The 18762-nt window shown below is 42.8% G+C and overlaps 1 protein-coding gene across 2 annotated transcripts in view; it reads right to left on the reverse strand.

Moving 5' to 3' along the window:
• Positions 1-18762, reverse strand: part of FBXL7 (F-box and leucine rich repeat protein 7) — a 333720-nt gene that overhangs the window by 208020 nt on the left and 106938 nt on the right. For both annotated transcript variants that reach the window (XM_073630856.1, XM_073630857.1), the window contains one exon: positions 927-1016. In XM_073630856.1, coding sequence (XP_073486957.1) covers positions 927-1016 — 90 coding nt within the window. Of the gene's footprint in view, positions 1-926; positions 1017-18762 lie in introns of those variants that run through there.

Consider the following 18762-nt stretch of genomic DNA (forward strand, 5'->3'; position numbering starts at 1 on the left):
AATATGGGGTTCAGGATGTATCTAAACATGTACAGGTTAATGTTTCTAGAGTTTCCATACCTAAGGCTCTTGTGAAATAACTCAGGGGTAATTAGAAGCCCTTTACCTGTTCATTAAAGTGAGCAAACAAAAAGGATGGTGTGAGGCTTCACCCTCTCCATTTCCCATGGTGACCAATGCCAGTAGGAGAGAAAGTTTTGGAAAATCCAACATTCTCACCAGAACAAGAGCTTAGATACATCTTCCAATGAAGACCCTTGTTCCAGTGATAACTGTGTACAAGAGTTTTCCTTTTGCTTCCTGTTGTATTTCCATGACAGGAAGTGAAGGTAAATCTTCCCAACAAGGCACAGATGGAGAAAAAAATGAAAGTGAAGGGTTTCTGCCCTTCCCTACTCTTTCCAGTAAATTAAATGTTTAGCTATACATATACTAGCCTACGTGCTGGTATCAACCTTAGATGCTTGTAGGCAGCTAAGTAGTAGTAGCCAATTTGTTTTAAAGTACAAACTTGTATTTCTTGTGTTTGTATGCTGGGTGGGGGTTTCTTTATTAAAAAACAAAACAAAAAAAAAACAGCTGCTAAAAGGACTTCTGACTTTTTGTTGGTTTATAGATATAGTTGCAGATCAGGTTAAGTCAATTACTTTTTTAAGCTTGACAGATGAAAGTCTAGTTTCCTGACTTTTCTATGAATGAAATTCAGCTCTGAAGTGCATAACCACAAAATGTAATAATAAGCAATTAAACACTAAACTTGCAATTCTATTATTAAAATACTGAGTGAGTCAAAATATATTGTTTAAATAAATGGTTAAAGACATTCAGTTTCATGGCAGTAATAGCAGCATACTGCCAGCATAGACAAAAATCCCTTAACTCCACGGACTGACAAAAGCATATTCTTATGAGGACCAGATGTGTACCTTCACTAGTAGCCACATTCTTGAGGGCTTTAGTCGGTGTGTGATCTGTACTTGAACTCACGTCGGATGAGATGCTTGAGCTGCCTTTGCCTAAAATAAAAAGCAAAGATAGAAATAAGACCACTGGAACCAATTAAAAATACTTCTAGTTAGCAGAGGTGCAAACAGCCATATTTGCTTTTTAACCAACATTCTTTATTCACTGTATAGGCGTAGTGATAGAATGAAAAACAAAATATTTATAAATATGATATACAGTATCTACCTCATGCAAACATTAAATGATATTATATATATTTGGATAAGTCAACTAAGGTCCCATTAATACCTGAAGATTTTGATGCTTTGATTCCCAAAGCACCACAACACTCAAGTGGAAGAATTCCATCATTTTCATTGGGCCCGTTCACACCTGAGTGAATCAAAGAAGTACATGATATTCTTTCGGGGAAGAAATGCATGGTTTGGCTCAATTTTTCCTGCGCATTTTCAGGCGTTCTTATTTAAAAGTCTATTGGGCATACTCCTGTTCTATAGGTCATATATAAAAACGCACAAAAAACATGCAGAAAAAACTCACTCCTGTAAAGCAGCCCATTGATGAGTCTTTTTTTTTCAACCAGCGGGCTGGCTGATTTCCAATCCATGTATGGCCAGCTTAAGATCACAAGTCTCTGCTTATGTCTAGTATGAATGGTGTCTAAAGGTTTACTTGAACAAACATAGATTATATTTTTACATACATAATTTCAAAATAGTATTACATGTTGTATGTTTGTAATATACTGTGAATATATACATACAACTTGTATGGCAACTTTGAAAACTTTCAATTAACTCCAAGTCAGAAGCCAAACATATAGTTCCCTAGCACAGCCCCTTGCACATTATAGCTGTAGCACCCTCTAGTGTAGAGTGCTAGTGTAAATAGGTTTTTTGATAGTGTAGGTATATTTTGTCTGGCTGGGAGCCAGGCTGGGTTGAATCTGGGTCAGGGTGAATGACTCAGGGAAGCTTGGTGACCCATTTGGCACCACCTCTTGTACCCCCCTACTTGCTGGAACCTTGGATAAGCTTCCAGAAGAATGGTAGGAGGATAGGAGGAGCTGCCTGGAGTATTAAGGAGGACCCACGCCAATCCTTAGAAAATGGGCTGGCAGGGGGTAGGTCCCTCTTAAATTCTCAGTGTCAGGCCAGCAGGGGGCAGCGGAGTTTGGGTGAAAGCTTGAGATAGAGTACAGAGGAGGCTGTCAGTGGCCCTTGAGAGTAACCCACTAGTGTGGGGGGTGACCTCAGGCCTGGGGTTCGGGTGCTGGAGGGATCCTCTCAAGACACACAGAGGAGTCCTGTCCAGAGGCACGGGAGTAAGAGTGAGGACAGCAAAAGCAAGCCAGCACATCCAGAAGATCTCCAGGGAGAAGACACCCAGGTGGCTGGTGTGCGACAGTCTGAGAGGACTGTGGAGAAGTAGCCACGAAGGCTAGTGAAAGGGGCAGCTTCAGCCAGGAAGGCTGGCAGTGCCTGAAGAGGTGGTACTGGGACCAGTAGCCACAGAAATGTAGCTGGACACTGACTTTTTCTGTACACACCAAAGGGGCCCGCCATACCTGCCTGTAAGGGGCTTTTGCTTGATCTGGCTGAGTGCCTTGCCAGCTTCATCAGTGTTCCACCTGGGTCTGTGTTGTTTTCTGCAAGCAAGTGATGTTCTGGAGAAAGAGGAGTGTATACAGATAGTGTATATAGTTGAAGTGTCCCCGAAGAAGTTTGTTCCAGTCAAGTGGGCATCCCATAATCATCCCATCCCCATTCAAGTTTATTAACCCCTAAAACACAAAAACCAAAAGTTGCTGGACTGTTTTCCTGTCTCAAGTGAGCCTGTGGAAATTCGGTGTGACTGACTGTGCAGGGTGGGGGATCCCTATTCACCAGTGGTTCCTACAGGGGATGCGCTACATAGCCATCTCTTCTTCTGGGGATGGCTCTTTATCCTCAGTGCTGGCCCAGAAACTCACCCCCCATCCCCCCACATGCCTCCCTTTTATGTATCTGCTGGGGGAGGAGTGAAGGGGAATAAGTGACACTTGGGGGACAGCTCTGAGTCTGCTGGGGCTGCTGACATCACATCCAAGATGGCGGTACCTAGCAGCAGTTTCAGAGCTTTCGGATGTCTACACAAGAGAGGATTTTGCAGATAAATAACATGCCTAATATAAGTTAAATGCACATATAATCTTATGGGAAGATTGTTGTTGAAATCGGTATAGGGGCAGGGTCTCTACAATCAAACCGATACAATCAATTTTCGTTTGTGACATGCAGACATCAAGTGGTGGTCAAAAAAAGCAGAAAGATTTGACTATCACGGGAAGTAATCGTCACCACAGATACATTTAACTGCCAGCCAAAGCAGTACAGCAGCAGCAGCATTATAACTTATTATAAATTATACATGTAGATCGGTGATTGTGGTATATAGGCTCAGCCTGGGGTTATGGTTTGCATAAGGAGGTATAATCTGAGACACATAATTGTCAGTTACAGGAAAATGTAATTGTTTGCATAGTATTATTTAAACATATTTGTTCAAGCCTTTTAAATGTAAATGTTCCTTCTTCTGTTCTTCTAATGTACTTTATATCACAGTCAAAGGTCTTTCCTTATTAAACCTATGTATTGGTATTTACAAGCTCAAAGTTTCAATTTCCCACAAACCAAGGAAGAAACCAGGAGTCTGAAAAATTTCCAGCTGAAAGTACATGCTGTGCTATGTCTTTGATAATAGTAGTAACTTTGTTTTAATATGTAATAGACATACATTTGAAATGTTTTTGTTTATTATCTACTTCAGACGAGTAAATATGTTAGGTACATATGCATATTTCATATCTACTACTTACAGCCAACAGCTGATGCAGTAAAAGCAATTCTTTACACTTGGACGGAGTCATTTTACTACTATGCTGTGAAGAGCATGTAATCTAAACCTGTGCTGCACATAAAGCTGAATAAGTCAGAGAAGGGACACACTCCTCTCTGTAGCAGACATTCACAGTTTACATTGTTTAGTGCTGTAATGCAGTGCATTTTAGGATTTTACAGGCACTTTTAACTCAGTTCCACTGGCCACTGGGGATTTCTGACAGGCAGGGAGGGAAATGGGGAGAGAAGACAGTATATGACAAGCCCTAACCCAAAAATAAGCCCTATTGGGTCTTTTATTGCCAAAATTAATATAAGACCCGGGCTTTTTTTCAGGGAAACACGGTATGTAATGTAGAATTTGCCACAATGTAATGCCTCCTAACCTGTTTTGTTACACAGGATTTTTGCCGCCTACACAGGTTAACAATTTGCCTCTTGTAAAACAACACCCATATTAAATGAATGCCCCACCCCTAAGTAAAGTACATTCTTTGTATACAATAACTTACTGGACACACAGAAAAACATTTTTTTTTACATCTTGGAAACCAGTATAGTATAAAGATACCTTAGCTGAGCTACTAAAAAATATCTAGCAGTCGGTACATGAATAATGCCATGTACACACGAGCGGAATTTCCGTCCGAAAAATCTTGCATGGTTTTCCTACGGAATTCCGCTCAAGCTTGCCTTGCATACACACGGTCACACAAAAGTTCTCTGAACTTTCGACTGTCAAGAATGCAGTGACGTACAGCACTACGACGAGCCGAGAAAATGAAGTTCAATGTTTCCGAGCATGCGTCAAATTTTTTCCAAGCATGCGTGATTTTTTGCGTGTCCGAACTACATACAGACGATCGCATTTTCGGATAGGAACTTTTCGTGACCGAAAAGTAGAGAACCTGCTCACAATCTTTTGCTGGCTGGAATTCCGCCAGCAAAAGACTGATGGAGCATACACACGGTCGCATTTTCCGACAAAAAGCTCTCATCTGAGTTTTGCTGGCGGCATTTCCGATCGCGTGTACGCGGCATAAGCCAATTTCATCCTTTTCCTTAGCCAGCAAGTACTCCTGGAAGAACATGTATACCCTAAGGCAGAAAATCTGAGATAAAATAACCATTTTGTTAACATTGTACTCCCTTAAAATATCAATTGTAAAACATAAAAAGGCCACACACTAAACAGTTACCTCCTCATGTAGCTTGCAGTCAAGAAGTCTGTTTATTAAGAAGTCATATATTCTCTGGCTGAATGGTCCATTTAGTGAGCTAATGGTGCAACAAAGACAGACATATGTGTAACATAAATCTAGAGGACCACTCATGTGTTGAGTAAAAATTGCCTAAATTCTTATGTCAAGTGACTGCACAGGCCTAGCACATTCATAATTTTTACTTCTTGAGGACTGTGACCATATGCAAAAGAGTTTTACAGTGTCTGCAATATTTAGAAGTGCTCAATGGCTTTAACAGTTCCAGTAATGCAGTTATCCCAGGCCAGTGATGTTGGCCGACTATGCAGTTCTGTAAGAAGTTTGATTAAAAAGTGTAAAGTGTACATGTATGTTAGCATGAATATATTTCATAAGGAGCATTGGAATAACTTCAAATGTGAATAGTGAGTGCACGAACAACCAGACTTGAATCCTGACACTACTGGTCAACCTTTCAGTCACACTCATGCAACAACTCCTGTTTGCCAACCCCTACAGCTTAGCTTAGCTCTCAAAACAAATCTTATGTAATTATTATTTTATACAGGAGAAAAAAAAAAATCTTCTGACTGCCTTCCATCATTCTCTAGTATGTTGGGTCTTGGTTCCTAGTGCTTGGCACTGGTACTTTTTGGTCTGAAAAAAGGGTAAATTGTGCACCTCCCCAAACTGTTCCTATTTTGTAAGATTTCTCTAAATCACTCCTTAAAGCGGGAGTCCCGCAAATTTTTTTTTTTTTTAAAGTCAGCAGCTACAAATAGTGCAGCTGCTGACTTTTAAAATAAGGACACTTACCTGTCCCAGGGTCTAGCGATGTCGGCACCCGAGGCTGAACCGTCCCTCGGTCCTCGGATGCTGCCGCCGCCATTTTTGGTAAGGGAATCAGGAAATGAAGCCTTGCGGCTTCACCTCTGCGGCTTCACTGGTTCCCTACTGCGCATGCGCGAGTCGCGCTTCGCAATCCGAATGGTCCCTGCTGTCTCTGGGACCCGGGTGTGTCCCAGCAGACAGCGCGGGGGAGACGGGAAGCGGCATAGACTCCCGTGGGAGTCTATGCCCGGAAGTGGGTGCAAATACCTGTCTTAGACAGGTATCTACACCCCCCTGAAAGGTGCCAAATGTGACACCGGAGGGGGGGAGGGTTCCGAAAAGCGGAGGTTCAATTTTTGTGTGACCCTCCACTTTAACAATTAACCACACCCTAAGTGCAACACATAATGTAGGTCCCAATGTTTTTCAACCAAAACACAAAAGGTGTTAATTTAAGCCAGCCATACATGGTGCAAATTTCTTTCCTTGATTCCCCCATCAACATAGACAGTGTTGACAGGGGAATCCCTCCTGCCGAGTCATTGTATTGGGAGAAGACAGTGATTATTGCTACTGTTAGCGACAATTGCAAGTAAGATTCGGCAGGCTGGTTAATCAATCAATCGATCCACTTGGTACATTCAGCATTCCCATAGATGGTTAGAATCCCAGCTGGTTAACCTCCCTGGTGGTGTGATTATTTCAGATTTTTGGTGCTGAAAGCGGTACCATTATTTTGCATGGAAATTTGGCATTTTATATTGTAGGCCTGTAATTCTTAGGAATAACTCACTTAAATCTGTCCAAACCAGAGTCTAGTAGAGATCCCAGGTATGATAAAGTTTGAAACACAAAATCATAAATTATAATATAATAAATAACTATAAATAACAAATAATAATATAATAATAATAATACTTTTTATTCAATACATTTTAGTAAATAATATAATCAAAAACACTGACATTTTTTTTGGCCAAACAAGGGTGCAATATTCGTAGTCATATTGCTTCAGTAAATGTCCCGGGTATGGAAAATTTGAAAACAGGGTACAGCACAAAGTCCGACGTCACAATCAGGACAATAGAACCTGGATTCTTTTCTGATTTTCCTTTCAGTGTCGTCATGCTTAGAGCAGCAAACCACACACATCCTTGTGGGTGCTGACTTCTTTTCCGTTGGTGGAATGTGGTCCATAAAGTGACGACCAGTCAGGCGTTCCGGGTTCACAACGCCAGCAGCACGGCGTCCAGATCTATTTACAGTCATTGGTGTTTGGTGCTTGAGAAATATAAGTTTGGCAACTTTCCAAACAAAGTCCGCATGAACCACAGGCTTGTCTCTCTCTTTTTTTTATCAGAATGAAGGCATTCCACATGCACTGTTCAAGAAGATACCTGAAGATTTTTTTTTATTTTTTTTTTTTTGCTTTCTCATGGCTGGATAAAATGTCATGGCCTGGTCACCTCTGTCAACACCTCCCATGGTGTTGTTGTAGTCCATAACGACTTGTGGTTTCATTATGTCTTTTCCACCTTTTGTGTGTACCATGACAGTAGAGGTGTTGTGAATAGTACTCATTAGGTACAAATCTTATTTGTCGTGCCATCTCAGTGCCATCATTTTGCCTTTCTGCCAGGCAACTATTTCTCCACCGGTTAGCTCTAATGGTCCCATATGCATCCGTCTTGTGCTGTAGAAGGAACTCATAGAGTTCTGGAGAAGTGTAAAAATGTTCTGTGGTTACACAGTAGCCCTGATTCAGCAATGGCTCAATTAAAGTAAGTACTGAAGCGGTTGGCATTCCATAATTACTGAATCTTTCGTTGAATTTGGTTCCTTTCCTAGTGTAAAGGACCGAATTCCATATGTAACCAGTGCTGGATTTACAGAGCATGAATGATTTTATGCCAAATCGAGCTCTCTTAGACGCGATATACTGTATCCAGCTGAGTCTTCCTTTATAAGCCATTAGACTTTCGTCGATACTGATGTCTCTATCTGGTACAAATGTCTGCTGGAAATTTTTCTCAATAATTTGATATACCTCCCAAATCTTTTTCAGTTTTGGTGCTGGATGAGAAGTCTCATCAAAATACTTCATTATTAGTACTCCGATATGACCGTGCCAAAAAAAAAGAGTGGCTAGTAATTTGTTGGTTGTCCAATACCACTTCTGCAAGGGTTTCCCCACCACTCCCTGAAGAATTATCAGGCCCAGAAACTTCCGGATGTCCTCTTTGGTCACTGGTTCCCACTTTCTGCTCCTTGCAAACCTCTGATGCATAGCAGCTTGTTGTTCCGGGTACCGATTTGTCTCTGTAACAATTTTTCCTATAACCTCATCGGTCAAAAAGAGTTGGAGGTATGCCAAGGGGTTGTCATCTTCAACCTCCACTTTGATACCGGGTGCTCCAGTAAACGGGAATCTTGGGGGCGCTCTGTGCTCCGTACCGCAGTCAATCGAGCACCAAGTCCGCACATCACTGGGCACAGTCGCAGGGTCATCGCTGAAATCGCTTTCCGTCCCTGATGACGAACTTCCCCATAAATCACTTTCACTCAATTCTGCAAGCGATTCCTCATCGCCATCGCTGTTTTCCAGCAGGTCATATGCCGCTTTTGAGGTAGAGGCGCACTTTTTTGATGCCATGGTCGTTCTGCAGTTTACAGACAGAAAGTACATTAAAACTGCAGGCAAGGGCACTGGATAAAGCACTGGGGGGGGCAAACTAAGGTCAATTTCATTTTATTTAGTAATGTAATCCAATAGGATTACAATGTATCAGTGTGTTGTGCTTTATACTATTTGAATTTGCCGCCGGTTCCACCCCCCCGTGTTGCGACGCTCGCAGGGAATGGAAGACTGGGCACACAGTGCATCCGGCGGAAGATACGGCCGCCGTACACAGCGGGAGTACATGGCGGGATCCCGGGGACAAGGTCAGTAACCTCTTCCAGGATCCAGCGATGCGATCCTGAGTGTGGCTCGGGGTTACCGCTAATGGTACTGAAATCTCACCTCCACACTCCACACTCGGGAATACTGCCAGGGGGGTCAAGCAGGAATTCGAACCATCTATGTTCAGCCTTACTGAAACTGGAGAGTGCAAAATCTGGTGCAGCTCTGCGTAGAAACCAATCAGCTTCCATTTTTTTTTGTGAAAGCTTAAATAAGCTTAAGTTAGAAGCTGATTGGCAACCATGCACAACACCAGAGTTTTCACTCTCCAGTTTTATAAAATCAACCCCACAGAATATTTAACCTCTAGCCCCTAACCTGACCTTAACACTTAACTCTTACACATTTAACCTAATATTTAGGTGCTTACACTTCTAACCTCCACCTCCAAACTCTCTTTTTTTGTATTTTCCACAGTTTTAACAAATGCACTAGTATGATCTGATTTAATATACACAAAAAGATCATCAATACATTTTGCAAACTTCCTGGCTATGTGTTGAGTTGGAAATGATTGTTGTTTTATCTTTGCAAAGCTGGAGTTCCCCTTACAATAAATGCCTCATAAAGAATGTTGATGGGCATTGAATGTGAACAACATGCCTTCCTAGGGGAGAAATATTGTAAAAATACAAAATAAATTAACTTAAACCAGATTTCAACAATTCAGTCATTTTCTGATGAAGGAAATGGCTGATTTTTTTTTTTTTTTTTTTTTACGCTTATTGTCTCCAGAATGCAATGAAATAAGGATATGATCATTTACTAAACAACTTTTATTGCTCTAATTTGCACTCTGTGAATTGGGAGCAAAGAATATTTTTCAAGGTTTGATATCTTTATTTCTATAATTCTTATTTTTAATTTATGTGAAAGAAAAGGGAGATGCATAAATAAGTGGGTAATAGGCAGGGGAAAACCTCCATGACCAAGGAGGAATGATCTTGGACTAGTTTTAGAGCAAATTCAGCATGGCATCAAGCAATATTTTAGGCCAATTCATGTAGAGCAGCTGCCTGAAAATGATCAGTGAATAAAACTGTTTGAATAAAAATCCAGACACAATATTACTTTAATTCAGTTAGCCATAAACAGTCAAGAATGGTTAAAGGCAAGGCAATCTATGAGACATCTAGTCGGGGAAAAATAATTGTATGTGTCTCCCACTATTATTTAGCTTGCATAATAAAACAATGAAATGTTTTGCGATTGGAAGACCGTAATCAGAGGAATGCTCTTTGGAGACTTCTTGGCCTGCAGATCCAATTATGCATTTTTTGTGGTTTGTCTGATATGCCTCGTTGTGATAATTATTCATGCATTGCTTGATGATTGTGCAGCATGATGTATTAAATCTTACACATTTTAAAATCCCACAATATATAAAGTTAATGTAAATAAAGTATAATACACTGAGTGTATAGATTAGCATATGGCATGATCTTGTCTGCTCTTCATTTTAGAATAGTCTTATTTGGGTCTATGGTCTCTCAGTTGAAACAATTAATTCAAAATGTAAGTTTTTGTTGTAGTATTACTATATAGGATTTCCTGTCCTTTGATTGAGCCCTTTTCAGGCTTTACCAGCCACTGAAAGAGAAGGTAAAATCTGTTCCTAATAGAACAGTGAAAAAAAAAAAAAAAAAAAAACATATTTAAAGTTATATAGGTGTTGTAATAAAATTAATTTTGACTTATATGTAAATTCCATAGTTTGGTGTACAGTAAGGGATATAGACTGGATATTCATAGACATTGGGTTATAGGCTACTACCTTCAGCAAAGATTTTGGACATGCCCTCCTTGGGCATACCCCTAGAACCCTACCCCACTCTGTAAGACCTCATTTTTTAGCAAGCAGTGCAGGGAAACACAGGAACAGAGGGGACAATGTCCTATACTGTACACCATGATATGGAACTTACAGGTAAGTCAAAATTTCTTTAATCTTATTTGTACAGTACAGGTCACAGGCTGGATATTCATAGACCCTGGGACATTTCCAAGCAATGATTCAGAGAATGAGCAACAATAAGGCAAACAAAACCATGTCAATGAGACCAACAAAAACAGACAAAGGTCACTGACCCAACTCAATGTGTAGCTGAACGAACCTTGCGGCTGAAAGCTGCATCTGCAGAGGCCTTCAAATCCACCTGGTAGAACTTGGAGAATATATGAACTGAAGCACAGGTGGTAGCCTTACAAAGCTGAACAACAAATGCTTGATGTTGGAAATCCCCACCAATCTAGTCGAGTGAGCAGGTAAGGGTACTGAGGGTATCCTTTTGAGCATAAGCTTTTACAATGTGTTTTCTCATCCATATAACAAAAGTTGATTGAAAGCAGGGTGTCTTTTCCTGTTAGCAGGAAATAAAAGATTCAATTTGGGGAACAGAGCCAGTGACTTTTAGCTAGTCTCTGAAGGCTTTTCAATCAATTAAGAGCAATTTCTTTGGGATTCTTAGGAGCAGGACACAAGGAAGAAAGGACAGTGTCTTCATTAAGGCCGGAGGGCGGTGAATATCATCAACATCACTTCCTGCCACTGACCACCACCAAACCGATGCTTGCAATGCAAGCTGGTTCCTACAGACGGGACGGCGAGCAAAGGCTTTACTTGGAATGCTGGATTGACTTGTGCCTGTCTTATAGGCACACTAACATGTGAGTGCATCCATCTAGGATTTTTATTTAATACAAATAAAGTTAATAATGTTGCGCAATGATGGCTATTTGTTTTCCATGAGATTTGGAGATTGTTGAGGCATGGATGGAATACTGTGATCATTGCTGATAAACCTGTGGTATACCCTATGGAAGGAAAACGAATCCTGGCATAATATTGAGGTGTTTTTATCATTGCTTTCTGGTGAGTGTAAACCTTGGAAGGCGTTGGTGAATCACGAATTGGTGGTGTATACAAGCATGGAGTTTTGAGCACAAGGGATACAATACCTCTGAAAAAGAGCAGCATTGGGACTCTCTTTTATATATACATTTTTTGATATATATGTTTATATATTTTTACATATTTGTATAATTTTATATATTCACATGCACTGTATGATATAGTGGTTTAAGCACATAGTATTGTCATGGCTGGGCCCAGCCCTTCCTTCTTTGAGCTGGCCGCTCAGCTGTCGGCTAATTGCTAGCTCCAATCTCTCCACAGTGACTCACCTGTTGATGATCCTGCTCGTCGGTCCTGCCTACTTAAGCCGTCCAGTCCAGATGATCTCTGCCTTCGCCTTGGTCACATCTCTAGAAACGCTCTCTTGTGTTCCTGTTAAAGACTTGCTTGGCTAACATTCCTTCTGGCTCCAGTTCCTGCTTGCTGTTCTCTGGTTCCCTGACATTTTGGCTTGTCTGACTATCCGTTCCAGTTCCTGAACTCTGGCTATGTATTGACTATGTTTAATCTGTTTACCTTTTTTATTTTTATTAAACAAGTGTGATTTAACTGTACTTCTGTCTCAGTCTGATTCATGGTTTCTGACAGTAGGCAAAGGCCATGAATTCAGAAGATGCAGTCAATCCACTTGTTGGTAATATTTTTTTCCAGATTGGATAAGCAGGATCGCCAAATGGATCAGTTTGCCATGGCGTTACAAATGCTCCTGAGTCGCACAGCTCACCTGGAATTTCCCACTGTGGCTGCTCTGGTACAACCTGTTTTGCAGGCTGTCCCTGCTGCTGCTCTAACCGCTGTGCAGGCACCTGCCTCGAGTATTACCTCTATAAGAGCTGTGTCTGGTTCCGCTCCACTTCCCCAGCAATTTGGGGGCGATCCAGTCCAATGCAGAGGGTTTCTAAACCAGGTTTAGATATACTTTGAGATGCTGCCCCAGGCGTTTCCCACGGACAGAAGAAAAGTAGGTTATGTGATATCTTTGCTTTCTGAGAGAGCCTTGGCCTGGGCAAACCCTCTATGGGATATACAAAAATCTGTTGTCTTGAGTTACCCTGAGTTTGTGGCTTCTTTTATAAGGGGGTTCGATGCTCCCGCATGCTCCGCTTCTGCTGCCAAGTGCCTCATGTCCATCAAACAGTACGAGAACGGTTGCTGATTACGCCATTGTATTCCGTACTCTGGCAGCAGAGGTTGCTTGGAACAATGAGGCCCTCGTGGCTGCTTTTTCACATGGTCTCTCAGATACCAACAAGGATGAGATAGCAGCCCGAGATATACCCACTGAGCTGGAGAAGTTGATCACGTTTTCTATCCTCACTGACTGCAGACTCAGAGAAAGACTCTTTTAAGGAGCGCTTGTGGAAGCCTCCTGTACATTTGTCTCCAAGCTTTGCAGTCTCATCATTGCCTCCCTCACCTCCCATGCCTCCTGGTACCTAGGCGTTCAGTGAAGGTGAACCCATGCACTTGGGTTTCATGCATCTGTCTGCGGATGAGAGAACCTTTAGGAGGAGGGAGAGATTGTGCCTTTTTTTGTGGCTAGGCAGGTCACTTTTTGAAGTCTTGTCCTACCCATCCAGGGAAAGCCTGAACCTTGAGGTCCTGTCACGGACAGACCTTAGGTGGTGTTGTTTCGTTCCTAGTTATCCAGGAGGATAAGCTCCTGGTTTCGGTTACCCTTTCTTGGGCTGAGTCGTCCGTCGAGATACAGGCTCTTATCGACTCTGGGGCTGCAGGCCTGTTCATTGATGCTGCCTTTGTATCGAAGTACTCGAATCCGCTGCAGCTGCATGACACTCCCCTTGCCATTGAGGCTGTTGACGGAAGACCTCTACAGCCTGCCCATGTGACTCATGAGACTGTTCCACTGTCCATGGCTCTTCACCATGAGATAATCCAAGTCCAAGTTATTTCCTCACCTAAGTTTCTGCTGGTTATTGGTTATCCTTGATTACAGAGGCACAACCCCTCTTTTGATTGGCTCCATGCTGAGGTTCTCTCCTGGTCGCCACAATGCCGTAAGACATGCTTCCAGAAGTTAGCCAAGGTCCTGTGCACCTCTTCACTCTCCTCCCTGCCTGCGGAGTTCCGTGATTTTAGCGATGTCTGACAAAGGTCGAGCCGGTGATTTGCCTCCACACCAGTCGTATGATTGCGCAATTGACCTTCAACCTGGTGCCATACCCCCTCGTGGCTGGGTTTACCCTTTGTCGGTCTTGGAGGATAAGGCCACGGAGGAGTATGTTGCAGATGCACTTTCTCTGGGTTTCATCCACAAATCCTCGTCTCCTGCTGGTGTTGGTTTCTTCTTTGGGAAGAAGAAGAGTGGTGAACTGAGACCTTGTATTGACTGTAGGGGTCTCAATCATTTTACGATTAAGAATGTCTATCCGATTCTGTGGATTACGGAGTTACTTGACCGCCTCAAGGGAGCAATGGTTTTCATGAAGCTTGATTTGAGAGGGGCGTACAATCTTGTGAGGATTAGGGGGGGTGACGAGTGGAAAACTGCATTTAATACCAGAACAGGCCATTATGAGTAGCAACAGTCCGTAATGCAACTGCAGCACAAGTGTTTTCCCCGCACCAGGTTGTGTCCAAACCAGGTATAAAATGGATGTTACTCTCCAGAGTTGAAAAGCCCCAGGTGCTGGCTAATGCTAATCCATGTTGTAAGTGGAGAAAAAAGTCCGGACAGCCGCACACCAGGAGAATATAATCCAACGAGATTTCTTTATTGTAAAATCAGGAACAAATCATGTACAAAACACCATGGATAGAATGTACAGGCAATCAGCTAACGCGTTTCACGCTCTTGCCGAGCGCTTACTCATAGCTTATGAGTAACTCGTAATGCCTTTTGGCTTTTGTAACATTTTCCAGGAATCTATTAACAATGTCCTCCGAGATTTGTTGCAGTTATGTGTGGTGGTTTATCTCAACGATACCCTCATATTTTCCAAGTCCCTGGAGAGCCACCACACAGATGTTTGTCGTGTGCTTCAGAAACTAAGAGAGAACAATCTCTATTGTAAATTGGAGAAGTGCCAATTCCATCATGAACAGGTTAAATTCCTGAGCTATGTCATTTCCACTGCTGGTTTTTCGATGGACCCAGAGAAACTTTCAGCAGTCCTACAGTGGTCCCAACCTATGAGTTTACGTCCTCTGCAGAGTTTTCTTGGCTTTGCCAACTATTATCGGAAGTTTATTCGTAACTTCTCGTCTCTGGTCAAGCCCCTGACTGATATGACCAGAAAAGGATGGTAACCCACAGAGTTGGTCTCCGGAGTCCATTAAAGCCTTTGAGAGTCTCAAGGCTACCTTTGTTTCTGTTCCTGTGTTGGCACATCCTGATCCTACATTACCTTTTATCCTTGATGTTGTTGCTTCTGAGACTGGAGTCGGCACCCTTCTGTCTCAACGTTCTACCACAGAGCGCTATGCATCCTTGTGGCTACTTTTCCAAGAAATTGTCACCTGCAGAGTGCAATTACGAGATTGGTGACAGAGAGCTGTTAGCGATCATGTTAGACCTGAAAGAATGGAGACATCTCCTCGAAGGTACCACTGTGCCGGTTCTCATTCTTACTGACCATAGGAATCTCACATTCTTGTCTGAGGCTAACGGTTTCTCTCCCAGAAGGGCTTGATGGGCTCTTTTCTTGTCATGTTTCAATTACATTGTCTCATTCTTACCTGGTACTAAGAATGTAAGGGCTGACGCTTTGTCACGTCAATTTTCCTCCACTTCCAAGATGGAGTTGGTTCCGGTTCCTGCGATTCCTCCTGATCGTAGTATTCTGGCTACTGTTCGCACCAGTCTCACTTCTCCTTTGGGTGACAAAATTCTTGCTGCTCAGGTCCATGCTCCTCCTGAGAAACCTTGCGACCGCTGCTTTGTCCCTTAGAGTCTCCCTACTGCCGTGCTCCAAACTTACCATTCTCCCAAGGCTGCAGGCCACCCTGGGAAGAATCAATTTGTTTGGGCCATTTTCCAACAATTCTGGTGGCCTAGCATACGTGTTGATGTAACCGCTTTTGTAGCTGCCTGTTCCGTGTGTGCTCAAAGTAAGACTCCAGAACACCTTCCAGTGGGTCTCCTACAACCCATACCCAATGAAGAGAGGCCCTGGACCCACCTGTCTATGGATTTCATTGTGGAGTTACCCAACTCCCAGGGCAACACAGTTATCCTTGTGGTGGTTGACCGATTCTCGAAAATGTCTCATTGTATTCCACTTAAGAAGTTGCCCAAGGAACTGGCTTCCATTTTTGCTCTGGAGATCTTTCGCTTACATGGGCTACCCAAAGTGATTGTCTCGGACAGCGGTAGTCAGTTTGTGTCCCGGTTCTGGCGAGCCTTTTGTGCACAGTTAGGAATTCAGCTTGCTTTCTCCTCTGCGTATCACCCGCAGTCTAATGGGGCCGCAGAATGAGCCAAGCAGTCCTTAGAGCAATTCCTACGTTGCTATATTTCTGACCATCATAACAACTGGTCAGACCTCTTACCATGGGCAGAGTTTGCTCACAATAGTGCCTTGAATTCTGCTTCCCGATTGTCCCCGTTTATGGCGAACTATGGTTTCCAACCTTCCATGTTGCCTGACTCTTTTGTTCTGCAGAGTATTCCTGCATTAGAGGAGCATTTCCGTGGTCTTTGTTCCACTTGGGCACAAGTCCAGGAGGCTTTGCGACATGCTAATGATAGGTACAGACTCCATGCTGACCGCAGACGCCTGCCTGCGTCTTCCTACCAGGTTGGGGACAGGGTCTGGCTGTCATCTCGCAACCTCCGAAGTTCCCTCTCTGAAGTTCGCACCTCGGTTTATTGGGCCTTTCCGTATTCTTCACAAAATTAACCCAGTGGCTTACGCATTAGACCTTCCTTCTAATATGCGTATCTCAAATGTATTTCATGTCACCTTATTAAAACCTTTGGTCTGCAACTGCTTTACCACCTCGGTGCCACGTCCTCACCCTGTTCAGGTGGAGAACCATGAGGAGTATGAAGTACAGTCCATTGTTGACTCCCGTAGGTTCCATGGGCGCATACAGTACCTGGTGCATTGGAAAGGGTACAGTCCGGAGGAACACTCTTGGGTCCCATCCTCGGACGTACATGCCCCTGTCCTCCTCCATGTTTTCCATAGACATTTTCCCCTCAAGCCCGGTGGTCCTCAGAGGGGGAGGGGGCGTTGAGGAGGGGGTACTGTCAGGGCTGGGCCCAGCCCTTCTCTGAGCTGGCTGCTCAGCTGTCGACTAATTGCTAGCTCCTGTCTCTCGACAGTGACTCACCTGTTGATGATCCTGCTTGTCGGTCCTGCCTACTTAAGCCGTCCAGTCCAGATGATCTCTGCCTTCGCCTTGGTCACATCTCTAGAGACACTCTCCTGTGTTCCTGTTAAAGACCTGCTTGGCTGACATTCCTTCTGGCTCCAGATTCTGATTGCTGTTCTACTATGCTGTTCTCTGGCTCCCTGACATTTTGGCTTGTCTGACTATTCATTCCGGAACTCTGGCTATGTTTTGACTACGTTTAATCTGTTTACCTTTTTTTATTATTATTAAACAAGTGTGAATTAACTGTATTTTTGTCTCAGTCTGATTCATGGTTTCTGAAAAGTATATAGTCATTTTGAGGGTTGGCACAGTTATCTCTTATACCCATATTTCATATTGCCCCACATTATCTAGTGGGGAACCTATAACTACAGCACATCCTATATTTTACATAATTATTATCCTTAATTTGTGCCGGTGACACCATTCACATTATAAGGAAGAAATCCAACACAGGAGGTTAAAGATGTTGGGATGAATGGACCATTCTTCTTGGCCTAGGCAGTGATGACTGAGGAAATCCACCTTCTAAGTGTCCAATCCCAGGATATGAACAGCAGAGATTGCTGGACAGTGTTTTTCTGCAAAGGAGATGATCAGACTTACTTCCTTGAAAGGCTGCCTGATTCCTGGTACCCTCATGAATGTGGGAGAAATTACTTTCACATTTCCAAGGCTAGATTGGCAATCCACCAAACTAGAGAGGTCCTCGCTTAACTGGAGAGAAGCATTGGGAAGTTGAGAGATGGAGGGTGTGTGCTCCAAGCCAACAGAGGGTTGTGTTGACGAGACCTTGAATAGAACTGAGTGAAGGGGACAGCCTCAAACTAGGCCACAATGAGGCCAAAGACTCATTAAGAATCTCACAGAGAGATGTTTTTTGGTTCCTAAAGTGGTTGTAAACCCCAGTCATGAAATTTGAACTAAGCACATATATTTGCAGTGTTTACTTATCTCTCTCCAAAGCTATATGTGTCATTTCTCTCTGGTGCTTCGTCCCTCTAATATCAGCATAAATCACTTCTGAGAAGTATTCCCGACACATGAGATAAAATTTGTGATGGTGAGGGAGATAAGCACACATTTTGAGAATACCGTTCGGCATGTTCTTTAGTTCCTCTGCCTATGTGGAGGAGGTATGTCCCTTACGTCCGATCAGCTTTCACACACTAACTGGAGTTATTCACCCTCTTCTCCTTACTCCTCACAGATGCATAAGGATTTTATCATAAATCTGCACTTTTGAAGGGTTGTAGACAAGAGAAGACTGCAGATAAACAAGTAAAAGGTATGTAGGAAGATTTGTTTAATCTCTGTGTATCATCGGAGGCTGTTCACTTCACTGGGTTTACAACCATTTTAAGGTCTGAACATGAGACCTTAAAGAGAGAAGGTTATTTTCCATTTATTCCATATGAAGAGAAGGCTGGAGGGCAGATTTTGGAAGTTGATTACCCAACTGAAATCCTGAAGAAAATTAATAGTTCTTTGGACGCTTGCAGACAGTTTTGAGAGAGATGAATCCCTCAGAAGAAGGTTGTTTAGGTTCCCTTGTAACTTGGATGCCCTGAGTATGAGCAAACCCCTCTGAGTGCAGAGGATAGGCTAAATGTAAATGCAAAAAGTTGTAAATGTTTGTCTCCTACTGCGAAGAGCAGAAAACAC

Source organism: Aquarana catesbeiana, linkage group LG05, assembly GCF_042186555.1.
Source record: "Aquarana catesbeiana isolate 2022-GZ linkage group LG05, ASM4218655v1, whole genome shotgun sequence".
Classification (NCBI taxonomy): Eukaryota; Metazoa; Chordata; class Amphibia; order Anura; family Ranidae; genus Aquarana; species Aquarana catesbeiana.